The sequence below is a fragment of the Poecilia reticulata genome, linkage group LG14, assembly GCF_000633615.1.
Source record: "Poecilia reticulata strain Guanapo linkage group LG14, Guppy_female_1.0+MT, whole genome shotgun sequence".
NCBI lineage: Eukaryota > Metazoa > Chordata > Actinopteri > Cyprinodontiformes > Poeciliidae > Poecilia > Poecilia reticulata.
This window is the reverse complement of record NC_024344.1, coordinates 20,120,867-20,140,901: the sequence shown is the minus strand read 5'-3', so window position 1 is coordinate 20,140,901 and position 20,035 is coordinate 20,120,867. Positions and strand designations below refer to the sequence as shown.

Below are 20,035 nucleotides of genomic sequence, written 5' to 3'. Positions count from 1 at the left end.
GCACAACTTTTTAACATTTCAGGTCAGGAATATGGTGCCAAATTTCAAAAGAGGACATTCTATCTGGTGGAGGTACAGTGTGATACCCCTGCAGTCGTCGGCTTGGCCGTTTTAACCTGCATTGATGCTTTTCAGGTGATCCCCGTAAGTGATACTCTGCTGGAAACTCTAGCTTTAGTCGGTCTGAAACCGGCACCGGAGGGGGGGAATGCTGCTGCGGCTGCAGATCTCTTATCTAGTAGTTATTTTCAATTAGGAAAACAGCTAGATGCTTATAAAAACCGTTTTACACAATTGCTTGCTAAAGACAAAAACTGCTGACTTTAATGTTAAAGCAACCAGCAGATGGCAGGCAAGATGCAGCAACACATTTAACRCCTTTGTGGCGCTGGAGTGAAATTTTAATCTACCTCCTGATTGTGGATTTGCATCAATCTTAATTACACGGCATGAGGCTATTTTTAATTATCCTATCTTTCCATCCAGTCTCAGGTTTGCCAAATAAAAACACAAAGGCRAAGAACCAAATAACAACGTGTCCCTTGGAAACCTGAGACCGCTCTGAAGGACGTTGCTAAAAGAAAAGGAAACGTTTGGGGACTGCAACCAAGGAATTCAGGAAGCAGAGATGATGTACAAAGGCAGTGGGTGACCTTTTACTGGAGGACACACTCTCAGCTGCTATAACGTCATCCACCGCAGCCTCCATCTGCTGCCACTAGAGGACGAATGGTGGGCAGCGTCTGAAGTGCCGAGGCACACTCCTGACCTGAATTCAATGGGAAAATCCGTACCCAATTTAGATCCAAATATGGTGTCTCTACAGTGCTGCGCACAATACAAGACAGAAACCGCAGCCTTTTTGACAGAATAAGATAAATCCGGGGTTCCCATTGTCAGGACTCCTTTTTTTTWATTTAGTAATGATACAATACTAATCTAGATACAGAATCARCGAGACATCTGTGTCACAAAAAAAGTTWGCTATTTTGCCAACGCAGCACTCCCTTGACTTGAGTACATGTTCTCTGATACTGGTTCAGAAAAACAATGGTGAACCTTGACCTTATGGGTAATTATTACAACTTAACCTATACAATCTGAATACAGTAAGTTACATTTACTTAAAAAAAAGCATGTTTATCTTGCACTACCTTCTTGGTGACCTAGGTTTGCTCTGGCTTCTCATTTCTGGCCATCAGTCAAGACCAGCTTTCTTTAGCTGGTGAGCTGATCAAACAAACTGTTMAAATCTAATCAGTGAGAGTAGTTTAAAAATGTGTGTACAWTTTATTTTGGTAGATTTGAACCAATACTTCTGCGAAGACATCATGTGAGTTTAAAAGTTAAACCAACCAATTTCTTAAACCAACTTAATTACTGAGATCATTTGGCTCATCAAAGGMAAACATCAGCGATGGCTTTTGATGAAGGCATACAATTTTACTAAAGTACTGCTAAACTTTTCAAATATACGGTGAACTGTCAAYATTTACAGCTAAAATTTGCTTCTCAGTCACAAMGGTAATCTTAGGTTTTAGTATATTTGAGTTTTAGCTGGATGTAAACTTAAATTYTCTCCCTAACACAGAAACTTGCTCGAWARCAAGTTTTGTGACGGGTTCTTAATTTTATTGACTTGWTAACACCCTAAAAACCTGGGTACAAAACAACCAAAACATTTTCAGGCGACAACAGGGACATTTTGCACCAACCATATATAATTTTTTTAAAACCAGCTTCGATGACTGCAGACTTAGTGAGGTTTAGTTTTCTGTAAACAGTTGTGGTTTTGTGACTCTAATAAGTAATAACAGCCTCCAACTGGAATGTGCCTAAGCTTACTTTAGTTTCAACAGGAAGTCATAATCCGTCATGTGTCATAGGGGAACTTCAATCAGTGGGAAGAAGGCAAAAGAAATATAAGGAAACATTTTTTATTAAAATACTTGTAGGCTGAAGAAATTTACTCTGCAATTTGTATGAAAAATTGCACATCTGGACATTTCCTACTTGTCTAGTGAACACGTGGTTCCTTTCTGCCTTCGTAAATCTTCACATTTAGCACAGTACTTTACGACAGAAATACATAACTTTAAATTTGAAAGCTAATTTAAATGAACAATTTGAAATATCATTATTATCATTTATTGCTCTTYATTTTTCGCTATAATCATTCATACCATGTGATATGGGAAGCATATGCATGACACACATTTTTGATTGTTGTTTGGGCTAAACGTCTAATGAAACAAGACACATTATGACCTCAGATCTGATGGTAGATATGGACTTTTGGAGTCATATAACCAAATTTCCAAGCTCATAGATGGTTGAAGTGAAAACACGACAGATGACGTCTAAAAAGGCAAGATATGAAATTATCAAAGCTGTAAACATACATGATGAACCACGTTGAATGGCAACATGAAGGTACAAATGGGATATGAATGGAAGGGCAAATTGACTTCAGGTCAAATTTCACCATTTTTGAGCATTACACATTTAGACTGTGCGTTATCAAAATTTATGTCTATTAGCTTATATTTAATACCCTCCACATTTTTTTATAGTGTAATGATTTGAGGTTGTTTGGTGTAAAAGTGAACACTGTTTTGTGTAATCTGTGACTCACTGATACTGCGCCTTACATGCTTGTGCACTACAGGCACAATGGCTCCTTGGTATTTATAAACCATATGAGCCTACACCTGTCTGAGGTCATGACCCGCACTAAGGAGCACCCTTGGGACCCCAGCTGGCATCCATCAAGCGCTCCTTACGCCCAGACCATAAAGTCATTCTCCACCATAGGATACAAGCCGCACTGACTTGTTAGAACATTTCACGAAGTAGTAACTCATAAAAACAAAACCTGCTTAAAACACGCGTGTTTCCCCCCCCGCCCCCCCGCCACTGGATGCGGCGTGAATTCTTCAGCGTGACGGCTTTCTCGTCCGGGATAATGCCGACTCTGCAGCAGAAGGCTGTGATGCAGCCCCGCAGAGTTGCAGCGTCTGCAGCGCCGAGTGAGTGACCTTGTTCAAGGTCGCGCTGACAAGCACCGGGAGTTTTTTTTTCCTCTAGTGAGTCGCGAGCCCGGCCCGCCACGCGCATGTGACCACATGGAAGATCCAACAGCTCCAACGCCACGCGCGCGAGAGAGAGAAGGGGGGCGAGGGGGGAGCAAAGCGAGCGTGACCGCGTCGGTTCCGACCACACAGGCGGACAGGGACCGGGCTATATTTAGAAGCAGATAATGGTGGAGCGTCCAGAGTGGAGGGGTATACACGTACCCAACTCCCAGTTTGAACAATATTATATTTATTTCCTGCCGTAATTTAAGAACGTGAGTCACCGTTGAAGGTTAAACGCCCTCTCTTGGGAACTTCACTCTTCTTCAGTCAGCCTGGAGTCCAGCTGCACTGAGATGCGGATGTCTACGAAGTTTGAACAGAAAAAACTAAATCACAGTGCAAAAGAGCAGCCCTATTGTGTTTTACAGTATTTCCCCCCAGCTTAACCCAATTTCAGTGAACTTGTGAACTATTCTTCCCTGAACTCTATCCAATCAGGGCTACAGTGGACTGAGCCCGGTCAGTGCCATATGACCAGCAGCATGACAACATTTTCCATAGTGGTGTCCCGCAAGAGGTGCAGCTCAGTCTCTCTGCAACACTCTTATTATTTTAACTCAAAACAACCCAAGAAAACATCTGCAAGTAGTTATGTAAACAAAACATAAATGCACGTAATCTGCCAAAAGATAAAAAAATATATGTAAATCCGTAATCCTARCTGGAGTGAGAGTTTTATGAGGTGACACTACAGTACTGGTAAGTGGGCAGTACAGACTCCGAATTAGTTACCGGGGCAACGTCACGGTGAAAGCTGAACTGATTGAATTTATTTTATTTTGGGGTTGCAGACCCTTATTTTAACGCCGATGATGACGGTGGTGGGGGTGTTGACGGACGTAACGGAGAAACAGCGGACGCAAACTGAGGCAGAGGGAGGAGAGAGGAGCACGAGACAGAGGCTGCGTCATCAGCTCGTCAAGCTAGCGCGAGGAGAAGCGGAAGTTCGGCAGCTGAGCTCGAGAAATAAAACAACATTTTCTGCTTTATTTAGTCCGATACAGACAGTTTTAAGTTTTTTGGAAACATTCTGATATACTGACGTAGAGCTAAACATTTTCTAACGTTACTCGCAGCCTAAAGGCGTCAACTGCTCTGAGAGACGTTGCTAGAAAAAATACAATTGTTTTATTGTTGTTAATTCTTACCGGAAGTTCTCTGTTTCCCCTCCATGTCTTGACGTTAATATTAAAGCTCAGCCTGGTTGTAGAAGCCTAAACGGGAATTGATAGCGCCAGTGTCCAGGAGCGAACAGCCGGGTAGAGCTTTTTGGTCGCCGGGTGGAGTTGTTGTTGGTTATCGCCATATTACGCGGAGAAACGGCTTAAAGGCGACGTGATGTGAAAAAAGAAGTCCGGGCGCCATCAGAGCAGTCCAGCCGACTTTCCAGCGTTAAAGACTTGATTTGAGACTGAATAGGATCAACGCGATGCTTCTCCATCTACCAGTAAGTATACCATGTACACTTCCAGCGCTGTGGGTTTGAGGCATTATTGATGTGTTTTTTTTTTTGTTGTTTTTTTTTTTCTGGGCATGCCTCAGTGATTGCCTGACGTGCATGCACGACTCGCCTGGCAGAGCTCTAAGTTCGCCTGACCGTGTTATTGGGCTAAGGGGCACAACTCGCTGAATAAGTAGTTGTACAAATTGTGTAATAATTTGCGGCACGCGCTTCCTGTCTGTCTTAGAAGCCTCTCATGTGATCACCTCTATGCTAATTCACGCGTTTGTCCCGTCAGTCTGTCTAATGGTTAATCCCCCCCCTACTAGCTCCCATCAAACACTTCACGAATGTGCGAAATGATCGTATGATTGAGCACACACACACACATACAGCAAGCGAAGAATGCAGAGATTGGGCTTGGGTTTGTGCAGTGGTTATTTCTGTCCTTCTGTTTCCACTGCAGCTCTTCACTAATGACACAAATCGTGAATATTCATAACACCCAGCGGTTTCCAGAACTGTATATACTTACCCTGTGTATGTATCGAGTTATTCATCTCGATTGCAATGCATGGAACTATGTAAGTCACCGTGCCTGCTGGACCAAGATTGGGATCAGTGATCTGAAGGCATAATCCACTTTGGCAATTAACCTTTCACCGGTCCAAGATCAGTAGGCAAGGTCACCACTGGGGAGCCGCTCCGRCTCCACAGAGCGCCGCATTTGAAAGCCTCAAACTGAGTTTAATGTGCAGTCTGTGTGATGCACTGACAGGGACACCCCCCCTCCGCCCCCCCTGTCTATAACTTAACAAAAACACTATGTAACACTTTGCAAGTGTCTTATATCAACGAAAGCACTATTTGATTTAGTTCAGGGTGAAAAACTAAATCTATTTTGCCCTACTTGTTTTATGAAAGTGAYCATTTTACTTTTTAAAATGAACAAGAATGGATTCTCTCTTTTTTTTTTTCTCTCTCTCTCTCTCAGGCAAAAATTCGCCCCATCTAAACTAAATTTCGATAAAGATTTACCGAGAGTTGCAACCAAACTTTTGCCTGCACGACTTCAGATGAATGAGGGACAAGGTGTTGGCTTTACTCTGTCTGTCCTTCAAGCATTCCTGTGACTGTGACCTTTGGAGTGTGTCATGCAGCATTCAAGGGGGAGGGTAGAGTGAAGATTTCTGCATAGACACACTGGGTGTATTTATATTTGAAAAGAAAGTTGTTTTGTTGCTAGTACACGCGAGTTTGTGGATTGAAAAACCAAGACTATTAATAGAAGGTATGGACTAAGATAAGAAAATTATTGCGGAACGACAGTTTTGAATAATGATATCAYGTTTTTTTAATAATGTTATTCTAGCAAACATGCACCAACATGGTGCAGCTGATTTTATTGGATGCCAAAAAGCAACGATGATTTCACTGAAAATATTTCCAAATAGTCAAATTTCTCTTTCTGACAAGTTTTGTTGGGCTTTTTTCAGCCAGCTGACCAGCAGTGTGCACAACAAGTTTGGGAGGAGTGACATTATACTGATGTAAAYGGTYGATTTACACCTCAAAAACTCCAACAAATCCAACTTAAGCAGTTTTAAAACTAGGGTARCATTTTAAAATCTTGGCATATTTTGTGACTAGAAACTTTCAGTGATCAATGTTAACTTGGTGTATATCACACACGTGTAATTGGTAAGCCTTTTGTGAGTTGTGAAAAAAAAGTGAATTTAATGTTTTWAAAAAAAAGTAGCTATCTTCTTGCTTTGTGTGAAACTCAAAGCTCTTTGCTTACTTTGCAGATGTCCTGATAACTACAGGCCTGCAGCAAGAACAAGCCAGCGATCTGCCAACCAGGAGTGAGCAATATATAGGTTTCAAGCTCCAGTTCACAAAACAGGTAAGCTGCCCCCACATTACCTTTTATGTTGATGAGATATTTGTCCACAAAACTATGCTTCAGTAAGGATTATAGATGTCCGGGTGAGTCACCGCTCCTCGATCCTGCGATGGACCTTCGGCTGACATTGTTGGCGTCTTTTTCAAAAAGTAGTCACTCAGGCTGAAGACGGAAGAGAAATGAGCAAAGTATGAAGAGTAGAAGAAGTTAGGTTTGAATTTCAAGTAAAAAAAAAAAACAAACACTTTAAGCAGCATGCAGGTTGAATAATCTGTGGAATATTGCATCACTGTCAAGCACTTMYACTCTCTTTAAAGCCACAACGTAGATCTATCTTTTAGGCTTTTGCTTCAAAGTTTATGATGTAAACTGTATGGAGCGGTCTTTGATTACCCTGTCGATTAAAAAAACAAGTCAAGTGATGATCAGCTTGAGAGAGAGAGAGAGAGAGAGAGAGAGAGAGAGACGGTTATTAGTCTAAGTAGCAAATCAAAAAGGAAAAACAACACAATGAAATATCTGTTTGAAAAAGTTGTTTACAAGTAATGTTTGCGTAATAATACGGTTGAATCGTGGTCATTTCACCCAGGTACAAAATGAAGGAATCTTTTTCTTTCTTTTTTTTTTTACCTGCTTCAACAGCCTCAGATTTAAAATATTTTCAGATCATGTAATAGTAGTCTGCTGTACAGAAAAACGGTTATGGTACTTTAATAATTAATATCTGTCAGCAGGAGGCCGTTCAGAATCATTTTGTTTAGCTCAATAATCACAATCTCTTATAATTTCATAACTAAGGGATCAAAATTTGGTGTAACTAGGATTTAATATAAATCTTMAGAAAACAATCTTCAACTAAGTTAAATTGTGTAATGGGTTTTAGACTATTATAATTCATGAAAAAGAKAAATAAACTAGTATTCAATGGGAAAACCGGACATTTAGTCTTTTCTGTATTTGATCTCTTAGTCGTTTTGTTAATTTTGTGTCTGACTTTTTTTTGGATATGAAGACAAGCTCTTCCTTTATACGGTTATAACAAACAATGACTCAAGTCATCTCAGCTTTTGGGATGTTTAATGTTTTTTTTTTWWAAAAGAAGTTGATAAGGTGGTATTACTCCAGATAATTACTCCATCCTTGTTATTTCGGTTCGACCAGGGATCGTAATCCGTCATGTGAAATCAAAACTACAGTCAGCTGAAATAGAGAACACAGTAAAATGCTAAAAAGTAGAGAAAAAAATCTGAATATTTGTGAATGAATATAAATTTTTGTCAGTAGAGGTGGGCAAAATGGACTTTATCACAATATTTTGTTGTGGTGCTATTGTGTTAATAATAATAATAATAATAAAAATGATGATAAGAACTATTTATAACTTTTTTAGGCAACTTTATAACTGTAACTGCATGGCACATCATTTATGACCCCCACAAACACAAATATTGCTGTTGAGAAACATTCTCATTTGTAATACTTGGGACACCAGTCACATAAAGGAGTGTGATTTATTTTTTACAGTAACTTCATTTAATCGTATAGGAACATTTTAATACATGGGAATAAAGAAAGACTAAATGATATGTAACTGCAGATAAAGGCAGAACCCTGTTTATTTCATCCCTTGAATTAATAAAGTTRCAACTGGAACTAGAATATTTCTGCAATATCATAACTTTTGTTTCAGTCCCAACATCAGAAGAGAGTCTTAACTAGAGTTAACTCCAAGTCTCTGTTTTTTTATGTGAGTCTAGCTGCTTTAAAAAGACATCAACTTCCAACGTGAAACCGGTTTCTTGTCGGCTCCCAGTGCTGCTCCTGGATCTAATATGTTCAGCCCCAGCAGATCCATCCTGATCACAGCAGCTGTTACAGAAAGCCGATGTGGCCCGGCCCATGTGAACACGCAGCCGACACAAGCTAGCTGAGGCTTGGCAGTCTGCTCTCAGATTCTCCTGTCCAACCTGTGCCATGAGACCACACCGTGGACAGAGCTAACCTTTTAGCACTGTAGTGGTCGCGGCTGTACGGTAAGACGCCGACTTGTCCCGGGCGGAGTGACAAAAATAAAGCGCAGTGGGAGAGAAGGAAGCCGGCCAGTCAGGATTAACACCAGCTAGCCAGCTTAGTTAGCTAAGGTTAGCTAACCTACAGCTGTCATCCTAATGTTGACGCTAGCTAATGCTAACGCTACACCTAAAGTCTGGCAGGGGTTTACATCACCGCAACACACGTTTTCTGTGTTGGGTTAAGTTAATAAGACATTTATATCCGTGTTTAACTTGACGAGTTTAATTGTGTTTTAGTTAATGTAGCTATAATGGCCTGCATGCATTTCATTTTCTTCAACGTTTTCTGCCAAAGCATATGTCGAGGTGGCCAGCAGTGCAGATGGTTGATGAATTGATTTACTTAATCTCAGTGCTGATCATCTAGATTTTTTTTGCACAAGGTATGCAGGCGTTAAGGGATTCACTATGCTGCATAACTCAGTCCAACTAAGCTAAACTTTAAACAGGCTGGGTTTGCTGTGACCCCCTTACTGCTTGCCAAACAGTCCTCTCATAACCTGAGAGGGCAAACTCCAAGAAACGTGTGCCAGCACCTGTGTGTTTGTAATATCCACTTTATCAAAGCATGCTTGCTTTGAGATGAATGTTTTAGCACCAACTGAAATCCTCTGTTATATCATTCAGTCCAAGTATTCATGAAATTTTGCCTAGAGATTGACTCAGTTTTCCTAATATCTTTGTGTCACTGGAAGCTTCTCTAATTTTTCCTTCCTTAAGCAAGTTTTCAAGTTTACCCGTCTGATATTGAACAGCTCTGATCACCTTTGCGACAACAGATTATGCCTGGGGAATAAAGGAAAAAAGTATTCAGCAGATTAGAAACAGCAGCGTGTTATCAGGGCCGTGTTTGTGCAAAGGAGTGCAGAACACCGGGGTCACGCTAAATAAATGCATGGAGAGATGTGAGTCATATCAGGCTCTAAATGTTGTCAGTAGATGCCGGTGCGTAATGGACGTCTTTTGCAAGCAGTTGGGGCAGTTTAAACATGATAACAGAGTAAAGGGCTTAATGCAATGCGATTACAAACTAGACTTATCTATGAATCCATTATTTTAGTTTTAGATTTTATCATTGTGGTTTTCTACCCAAACTGTTGTGTTTTTCTCTCTTCATGTTCTGAAACATGGAGTTCAGCTAAATGAGTTTGGAGATTTGCAACTCTTCATAAATTCGTCGGCTGAAATGTGCTTATCTGGACATAACTGATGTTTGAGGAGGGGAGAGAGGGAGAAAAATGGTTGCTGAAGTTGACCGCCACTGTAAACACGCAGGCCAGGCTCAGAAGTCACATTCAAGTCGTAACTGGATTGAAGTGATTTAGGCTGCATAGATGCCGTCGTGCTCAACTCATGCGTTGGGAACAAGAGCGCCGCCGGGCRTCATCGGCTATGATCTGAAACCTCGAGGCAGAAGAGGTGCAGATTTCAATCCGATGAATTAGTGCGTGTGTGTTTAACCTGGCTTGTGTTTTTGTTTTCTTATATATATTTAAAATGTCTATTTCAGAGAGAGTGGACTTCTTTTAGGCTTATTTGCGAAAGACTTCAGGACTAAGTTACATTTTAAAAGCACAAGTTCACGATGGGTTTCCATTTGGCAGAAATATCTGGATTTTATACGCCATCTTAGATCCTCCATAGCACACATTTGGTCACCATTTTGAATAAATTGGTTAAAAATGAAACAAGTCTGTAAAGCATTTGACTTTTTGGATACTTAGAGGTGTGCTTCGTTGTCTTTCCTCTTAATTTCCTGTTTTAAATTTGGGGTTTGCACACAGCCCTGGTCCCACTCGCAGGTTACTGCAGTACCCTTACCGCATTACTCCAACATAAGTCATATCACTGGATCTGAAGGAGGAGTGGCCAGTGTTTATGAGCACAGTGACCTTCATTCTGTCACCTTGGCCGTTTTAACGACTAGAGACACACCGCCGACACACTTCACACCGCGGGGATCATCTGAGGACTCTAGAGTTTCATTTCAAAAGTGTTAAACGCTTCATTTTGATTGGCAGGTAAAAATAATAAGCAAGGAAGAAAGAGCACCAAGAAGGTGTCATGTTAGATTTAGGCAGGTTGAGCACCACAGTTTGTGTCGAGAGTTTTTTATTTTTTCTGCTGTCCTGTTCTTTACCATGACGGTGTTTACAGTCAACTCACTCCGCTTCTGTGATTCGAGTTCAAACCTTAAACCCGGCTGATGTAAACGCTCGACTACATGGAGTTGAGGTTGGCTGTAATCGACTGAGCTCTGTAGCTGAGATTAAGTTTTCAGCCAGTTTATTTAGCTCTCTCAGCAAGGAGAACATGGATTTTGTGTGTGTGTGTGTGCGTGCGTGCGTGTGCGCTGTGGTTTATTCAATTTTGGATATGGCGTTGCTTTTATGTTAGAAGTAAAAAAAACAAAACAAAAAAAACACTGTATTAATAATTGAGCTTTTCAGTGTCAACATTCTCATGTTATAAGATGGTGCTCTAGAAGAACATTTCAAAATGTTAAATGGCTTTGATTATAATTCTTAAGATAAAAAAAACACATTTAGGTACAGCCCAGTTTGAGAGTCTTGGAGAAAGAAAATCTGCATTTTTATTCCCACTAATTCACTCCTTGGATTCCCATGGTTCAGAGCCAGGATCTACCATCTTTTTGATAAGAACACTCAGATATTTTCTGTCATTTGTTCCKTTATTTTTATGGAACAGGAGGGAAAGTGTTTTTTAAAATCAGCAATTGAATTTGGTGTTAAAAATTCAGAGATATTTTTTTTTTTCTTAAAACATATTTCCCAACCCTACTGGCTTCACAGTATGTACACAAAAATAAAAGAAAGAAAAAGAAAAAGTGAATGACATGAGCCTTTATTTAACAAAATAATATATTTTATATATTAATTTATTTACTATACATCACAGTGCAAGAACATAGCAGCGGTACATTAGTGAAAAAGAAAAAAATGTACTTCAGGTTATTGAGTGAATATGTATGACCATGTATTAACAAAATAATGTAATTCATGTAAGGTTACCTAAACATTTATTATCTTGAGATAAGTTTAAACCTGCTAAACTTGATATTAGATCTCAGCTGCTTTTAGCTAACCTCCGTTAGCATTTGCAGCGCGACCTTTAATAAGAGCACTCTTTTTACATTCACTCTGTGACACCCATCTGTGTTTTTCAGCAGCTGGCTTTCTTTCTGGAAGTTAGGAAAAATGTAGCATCTTTATTTATTTATATTTCTTACAGTCAGCTGACTTAAAGTAGAAACATGTCGGGGAGGGGCAGGTTTGGTTTACTGGATATAGGCTAGGGAAATTACAGGCCCCAGTAAGCCTGTTAAATTAAAATGAGTTTGATTATTTTTATTTTGATAACTTTTTTATTTAATGGAGATTTTGTTTACAGAGACATAAACCATTTTATTTATGATTTCAGTTGTAATTATGTTTTTATTTCCATTTTTACTTTATGATTTTGTTTGTGTTTGTTTCTTTTGGCTACTAAATATCTTCCAGTTCTAGTGTGAAGTGTTCTTTACAAAAGTAAAGCTTCTCAGTCTTTGAAAGGACAAAGTTGCTCTATATATTATTGGAAAACGGTCTCAAAACAACAGTGTTATCGTTTATTGCAATCATTTCTGGGACAGTTTATCGTGACAGGCCTAGAACTTGGTTTCTCTGGCAACAAGGATTTTAAACCACAGCAAGCGATGGATGGTTGGTTGTTTAAATTGCGTCTTCACCTGGAGCTCATCTGTTAGGTATTTAAATAGCTGAAAATGGTTTCTGGTAAAAGTGAAACCTCCTACTTCAGTCCACTCAGCTTTARCGCTCTTTAATGTGGTTYAATGTGCGGTCCGTTCTCTGCGCCTGTATTTACTTTGACCTTTCTCTGTTTTTGCTCCGTCAGGCATCATGTCTTCCCGGGAGCGGCGCTCTGAGGTCTACATAAAGGCGGAGCCGAGCAGCCCGGAGGGAGGCGGCGGAGGCCGGACCAGCCCCGGCGGGGTCTCCTCGGACTCGTCTCAGAGCGGCGGCGGGGGCACCAGAGGAGACGGCGCCAAGCGCTACTCGCCGCCGCTCTACACGCCGGCCCTGCGCTGCCATTTTAAAGATGAGCCCGGCGATGGGGCGGAGGAGGGGTCCACCGGAAACGGAGCGGGGCGCTGCAAGTACGCCCTGAGCACGCTGCCCAAGAGGCTGTGTCTGGTGTGCGGGGACGTGGCTTCGGGTTATCATTACGGCGTGGCGTCATGCGAGGCCTGCAAGGCCTTCTTCAAGAGAACCATTCAAGGTGTGTGTACAYGTGTGTGYTGTGGTGAATAATTTCGTGTTGGCATAACACACCGACCATGTAATGTGTCACAGKCGCCTTTAAATGCGTTTATTATGCCTTAATGAGAGAATGATGATCACGTTTAGTAGCTGATACTGATCTAAATAAAGGATCAGTGATGAAGATGACATYTATTTAACTTTAAACTTCTGTTTTCTCTTGTTAAGGTAACATTGAATACAGCTGCCCTGCATCAAATGARTGCGAAATCACCAAAAGGCGAAGGAAAGCCTGCCAGGCGTGCCGCTTTACCAAGTGCCTCAAAGTAGGCATGCTGAAAGAGGGTAAGTGTTTGACGCGTTTTTGGCTTTTTGGGGTTTCTGCCGTACGTTAATTGCTGATTGATTGGCTTCGCTCTGAGCTATTTTAAGTATTTCTTTCTGTTTTTAGGAGTTCGTCTTGACAGAGTCAGAGGTGGACGGCAGAAGTACAAAAGACGCCCGGAGGTGGAGAACGCAACATATCAGAGCGCCCCTCTATCTCTGACGAAAGAGAGCGAAAAAGGTGAAATCTATCCTCCATCTATTTTTTTTATTGGGGTTTTTTTCCACCTCTTGAGTTAAAACCAATTTATTTGTGCAAATAAGAACAAAACTTTTTCATTTGGACCTGATACTTTTTTTTTAAACAAATACTAATGAGCTCAGTCTGAGATAAAGTTTTTAACTTGTGATATTTATGTAAACACTTCATACATGTATAACCACTATGTGTAATGTAAATGGCATATTTCATTAATGCCATAAAGTAGTGTTTATATGACACATTAAGCTAGCCATAATCCAATAGACTATTATAAGAAACATATTTAAGGGGATCTACAATTTGCTCAGATAATTCATCTCAGTCTTCACCTTTTTGTCTTACTTGCCTGCAATTGCTTCTAAAAAAATGCAAAATGTTTAAAAACTAAATTGTTTAAAAAATAGAAGCCACACACAAAGGCACATGTTAGTAGAGCATTTGCAGTGGAATTGCAAAAGTATTTTCCTTTTACTTCCCTTTGTGTTTGTGAATTGATTACATTCATTTGGACTAAAAGTGGCGCCCCCTACTGCTAACAAAGCCTCATTGTACTAGTTCATAGGAGCTTCATTAAAATTTGACGAACCTTTAAGCTTTTGCTGTTAGACAAATCTAGCTGCTGCACTATTAGAGGAACAGGTCTGGGTATAAATTAGTMATATTTCTGCAGCTTACGAGGTCTAACAGGCTAATTAACCGTTTGCTTTGTGTCTTCATGCAGGTTCCTCCAACATCATCGTGTCCCACCTTCTAGTGGCAGAGCCCGAAAAGTTATTTGCCATGCCGGACCCTYTGCAGCCTGACACGGCCCAGCGGACCCTCACCACCCTCTGTGACCTCGCYGACCGCGAGCTGGTTGTGATCATCGGCTGGGCCAAACACATTCCTGGTAAGAGACGGCGACGGAGAAAAGAAGTGGCGCTAAAGGCATCTATAAGCACAGTAGCAATGCAGGAGAATAAGAAGATCTGCTCCCGCCGTATAGTAACAAGGTGTTGTGAGGCGATTGGGTCATGTGGCTTCAGTATCCATTAAAGGAGGCGTTTWTGGTGCTATGACTGTGGCTCACCTTTGAGCAGGAACCGCGGCTCCTCTGCCGCAGCGCTCGCGCTGAAACACTTCCTTGTCATTTAAAAGGATTACATGGTTATTTTTATTACCTGCAAGTGTGGATTTACAAATACAGATGTTTCTTTTCCTCCACCAACTGAACTTGTTGTGCTACCTTCAGAAAGCTATTTCAGCACAACTCTGCCAAGAGGGCATTACTTCATCGTTCACAGCAGCATCTGCTGTGTGCATTTTGTGTTATTATCTCTGAAGCATGGATGAAATGAGATTCTGGAGGCATCATTGAGTACAAATCTTTGATTTCCTGCTTTTTGTTTTCTTATTGAAAAAGTTACTTCTCAATAAGAATCTTTTTAATCACTCAGASATTCATATGGTACATTTGACCCAGTAGGATGTTCCTAGGTCGTCTATGATAAACTTTACATATGCACTTACTTTTATTGTTTTTCTCTTCTTTTCCCTCCAGTTAAGCAACACCAATAATTCATAGTGATTTCCAAAAGTATTCACACCTCATATGGGTTTTTAMGTTACGGTTAAACTCTGTTATGCGCTGCTTCTTCTTTTTTCTTTTTTTTTTATTGCAATAGAACGGTTTGAGCTAAACCAATCAGGCAGTCATTAGTTAAGATGTTATTTGTTTGTCATGTCGGATGAGCAGCTCTCTGCACCAATAATGTATGAACCTACCAGGTTCTTCTCATACAAACCTTGTCTCTTTGTGTCTCCTGCAGGCTTCCTGTCTCTGTCTCTAGCAGACCAGATGTCCGTGCTGCAGTCGGTGTGGCTGGAGGTGCTGGTTCTGGGCGTAGCGTACCGCTCCATCGGCTGCGAGGACGAGGTGGTCTTCGCCGAGGACTTTGTCCTCGATGAGGAAATGTCGCGCGTTGCCGGACTGACGGAGCTGAACGCGGCCATCAGCCAGCTCGCACGCCGTTTCCGTGCGCTGAATGTGGACCGAGAGGAGTTCGTCATGCTAAAAGCCATCGCTCTCACWAACTCGGGTACTTCCACTTGAATTTTTATGCACTGACCTCATTCAGCCTCACGATCTGTTGATTAACACCTCTGCTCATTTACTTTTAAATCTTCTCACAGATTGACGGAATGGCTAACATGTACATAATAAACTATAAAAGTGCATTAGGTGTTTTATTAAAGTGAACTAATGTAGAGCAATAAAACAGGTGGCTGTTATCGGTGTTTCAAAAAYGGCTGATTCAGCGATGTCCTTTTATGCTCCAGCTGAGGGTTAACCAAAGATAAACTWTTAGAAGGGATTGTCATTTCTCATCCACACTGATGCAGTTTCTTCTGCAACAAATTGTTTGCATTGTACCTAGAAAACAAGTGTCAGTTGAAGGTAATCGTCTAGAAAGAAAACCAAATTCAAAACGGTCGTGTTCTTCACCATTTGCTGAGTTTTACAGAATGATTATGCAGCCAACAGGGAGAGCTTCCTAGTAGCTGCAGGTGTGCTCTGGCAACACCGGCTGAATGAATTACRCAGCACACATTCAATGCTATTTATACTTTAGAGAGAAGGGGGGGAGGGGGGACATCCAAGGACAATGTAGCAACGGTGGGAGAAGTTGTAGGAAAGTCTGTAGTCGGAGCTGCTGCTTAAAAATGTAGATGTAAAGACTCAGCGACGTTTCATTCGACACAAAACGATTCAGCTGGAACGAAAAGCTAAACTAATCTTGGTTGTTTCTGTCAGACTCTGTTTACATCGAGGACATGGAGGCCGTGCAGAAGCTCCGGGACCTCCTCCACCAGGCCCTGCTGGAGCTGGAGTGTCAGCGGCGCCCGGACGACCCCCAGCGGGCGGGACGCCTCCTTTTAACATTGCCGCTCCTCCGACAGACTGCCGGCCGCGCGCTCACCACCTTCTACAGCATCAAGACCCGTGGCGGTGTTCCCATGCACAAACTATTTCTGGAGATGCTGGAAGCCATGATGGACTCTCCTTAGAGTGTGGAGTGCAAAAAAGGAAGGAGGAGAAAGAGAAAAACAACCAACAACAGAGCTGGTCTACAAGACTGGACAAGTGGCTTTTTTTTTTTTAAAAAGAAAAAAGAACAAAAAGGAAAGTTTTTATTAGAGAACTATTGAGGGATTTATGCGTCTCATTTTAAGCAAGGAAAGTATAAGAAAATAAACTGTATTCACATTTTTTTTAGAGGGATTTTGCTTTTTACACCACGCGGTACCTGCCAAGCTCCAGTTTAAAAAAAAACAAACAAACAAAAAAAAAAACTGCAAGTGTGACAGCGTAATATTTGAACTACATCATGGAATGCTTTTTGTTTTTTTATGGCATCAAGCTAYGAACAACCACCACTTCACTTTTAGGTACACGACAGACTGCAATCTGTGTAGCTTTTGAACTTTTGAACATTATGCTACATCTGCACATAAAAGCCATATTGAGACATCTAGTGTAAGGCTTGAGGGTCCATTGAGGAGGGGGTGAGGGGAGCAGGAGCTGTAGGCAAACCCATAGGAGTTACTTGCAATATTTCTCTTTTTTTTTCTTTTTTTTTTAAAGATTTTATTGGCTCTGGTGGCCTTTATTTGAGAGCGGTCAGACAGGAAAGTGGGTATTGAGAGAGGGGGAAGACGCGCAGRAATGGGCCGCGTCTAGGACTGAGGCCTCCTGACGTGGGTTGTGCTCCACCCCTGCGCCACCGCAGCACCCCCTACTTGCAATATCTTAAAAGCAATATCATCCATGACTTTCAAAATACAAAAACAARATGCTTGTTRGTATTTGTATCAGTTGTTCTGCATACTTTGGACCCCAAGTGCTTATTATTGTTGTTATTTTTTTAATTCTACTCTCTTGTATTCTAGGAATACCGGATGTATGTGTGGAAAACAGGAAAGACTACAACTTTTTTTTTTTTTAAATAAGAGGGTTATTTAACATTAAGCCACTGAGAAGTTCCGGATGGATTCTAAACGTTTGGCGGTACGTCGGAGGATCGCGCATATCCATAAAATTCTGTCCTAGCAGCAAAAACCTGGCTTCCAGCAGCATGCGCGTCTGTGGTCGCGTGCAGCGGAAAACAAATGAGATCAGGGAAGAACACAACTTTATTTATTTCATTTTATTTTTTATTTTTTGACATTAAAGTTTTGGTGGCAGCAATAGCGGCTGGATCAGCAATGGATCCGCCTCATTTTGCTTGTTTTTTATATAACGCCCTCCATCGTACCCTCTCACCTTCATCCTCCACTACAACCACACTTTGACCTCTGCAGCTGTGTGTCTAAAGAAAAAAAAAAAAAAGAAATAAAAGGAAAAACACTTCTTTCATACTTGGGCTGTGATATGTAACACTAACCTACGTGACTGCTAATGTGCGCGGTGAGATTTCGCTGCATTTTTTTTTTTTTCTGCAGTGACGACGAACGTTGCATAAAAGATCTCGGAACGGTTTCGGTTTGAGATCCTTCGTCSTCCTCCTCCTCTCCCTCCTCTTCCTGCGGATGCACATGGTGAACTTGAACCCGCGCCCTGGATCGGTGCTCAGGGCTACAAGACGTTCAGCTTATGCAACATCTTTCTTTCAGATGTTGAAACCTTGTCTGGTTAACGTGTCGAAGGTCCTACTCTTTATTAGAATTATTTGTATAGTCACAGTGTAAATGATCATTTAGGTAAGCAAAAAAAGAAATCTGATGTTTTAAAGAAAAAAAAAAAGAAAGATAACCAGATCCCTGTAACTAGAGACCAAAACGGTCAATACTCTTTTAGCTATGTACAGTTCCATTTAAATAAACAAACATGCAATTTGTAGTGGAAGCTAAATAATAATTAACAAAAAGAAAGCCAGCAGATGTAATACTAATTCCCCCCATTACAATATTTGTGCAGCTTACTGTGTGCTGATGTTTGTAAAAACTTAAAACTTAGTTTTCATATAGTTTCCCTCTTAGGATATAAGGGTACTTACATTGTGACTCTGTTGTGGGTTTGAAGTTGAGCTTTTCATGCGGGCTGTAATCAATGTTTTTTATTTAATTTTATTTGGGGCGGGTGGGGGCAGGGGTTGTTAGTTTAGGGATCAATTTCAAATGGCACTATAAATGCAGTGGCTTAGTAAGGCTACAGAAGGCTACCTCAGGAGGCAGCATCAGCCACATGGCCAACTAACTGTGGAGAAAACGATCAACTTGCGTATTGGATTTAGACCAATTCTCTGAGCCTGAGTTTGTTTAATTTTTGGTTTTTAAGACGCATCCGACTCAGTAATCCTGCTTGAACAGTTGGTGCAGCTGCAAAATTACACTAGCAACATCAGATATCTGGCAGAATGTGACCCAGATTAGCTGTTTCTTTTGTTTCATTTTTGATTTTATCTCTGATTTCTTTACCACGCAGTTCTTTACTGCAAAGATGGAGTTGTTCTGTTTATCTCTGTGTGTTTTCGGTACAGTTGGTTTGGGGGGGAGCTTCAGATTGATCGCTTGTGGTGTCGCTGTTCAAATTATACCGTCATTTATAGGTTCTATTACTAATGTGCACATGAATATAAATGAGCAATACAACAAATTACCAAACCTCACACATTTCCTTGTATAGCCATCGTGTACATTCAACATTGCCAGTTCTAATTATTAAATACATAAAAAAGAAAAACAAGTTAATGTTATCTTATTTAGAAAATTCAAATCAATGTTTGTATTTTGAAAGAGTATTTAAATGATTAAATTCTATTTTTTACTCAATTTACTGTCGTTTGTTGACACTGCTTTAATTTTGTGTGTGATACCGGCTGTAAATTTCTGTGTGTAGGCATTTTTTTTTTGTTTTGTTAGGTAAACAGTTTGATGTCCTTGTCTAAACATGTTCACATTAAACTCACTGTGAAAAAAAGAAGGAAAAAAAAAAGAAAAACAGATCTTCCACTGTCTGGCGCAGCAGGGAGTGGATTATTGTAGGTGCTTTGTGTTGTGTAATAAATGGACACACCACCACCACACATCATTGGACTCATCTCTCTGTGGATGTGTTATCTATGCGTGTTGTGTTTTTTACCATTCCCATGCAGACGTCCTGACTGCTCACGCAGCTAGCGAGCAGCTAATCCTTTTAAAGTAAATCAGCCCATTCATTTAAATCAATTTGGCTTTGGTCGGCGCCCATCTGTTTTTCCTCTCACCTATAAGCAGACCTGTCTAGGTCCTGTGATAATGGTGGAACCCTGTTCCTCAGGTACTAAATGTTTCCTTTTTGTTAGTTTGGCATAATTAATCTGTGTGCTATGGCTTGTATTTTGAGAAGAGGAGTCATACAGTGACTTATGAACTTTTTCATGTTTTGTCATAGCTGATGATCTTTGCAAAACGGCAAAAGCTCGACCAGATTGGATGCACAGTGTTTTGACCTTCAAGTCTCGCCACAGACTCTCAATTGGATTTAGGTTTGAACTTGGAGCCACTTACTGTTCCACTGTCGCTCAGGCTGAAAGCTGGGAAGGTGAACCTCTGCTCCAGCCTCTTGCATGCTTTCTGTCATAACTCCCCTGTT

The 20,035-nt window shown here is 40.8% G+C and overlaps 1 protein-coding gene across 4 annotated transcripts; it reads left to right on the top strand.

Moving 5' to 3' along the window:
- The first annotated feature begins 3,989 nt into the window (after positions 1-3,989).
- On the top strand, positions 3,990-19,487 carry esrra (estrogen-related receptor alpha). 4 transcript variants are annotated; one of them, XR_535423.2, is made up of 9 exons: positions 3,990-4,584; positions 6,387-6,484; positions 12,472-12,855; positions 13,065-13,181; positions 13,288-13,401; positions 14,144-14,311; positions 15,231-15,500; positions 16,217-16,851; positions 17,353-19,487. XR_535423.2 is itself a non-coding variant. In XM_008428380.2 (8 exons), the coding sequence occupies exons 3-8, from the start codon at positions 12,477-12,479 to the stop codon at positions 16,468-16,470; spliced, it is 1,302 nt and encodes a 433-aa protein (XP_008426602.1). In that variant the 5' UTR covers positions 3,990-4,584; positions 6,387-6,484; positions 12,472-12,476; the 3' UTR covers positions 16,471-19,487. The 4 variants fall into 4 exon arrangements, 3 of the variants coding, with proteins under 3 accessions (XP_008426602.1, XP_008426604.1, XP_008426603.1); XM_008428380.2 differs by having other exon boundaries at positions 16,217-19,487; XM_008428382.2 differs by lacking the exons at positions 3,990-4,584; positions 6,387-6,484 and adding an exon at positions 8,426-8,517 and having other exon boundaries at positions 16,217-19,487.
- The last annotated feature ends 548 nt before the right edge of the window (positions 19,488-20,035 follow it).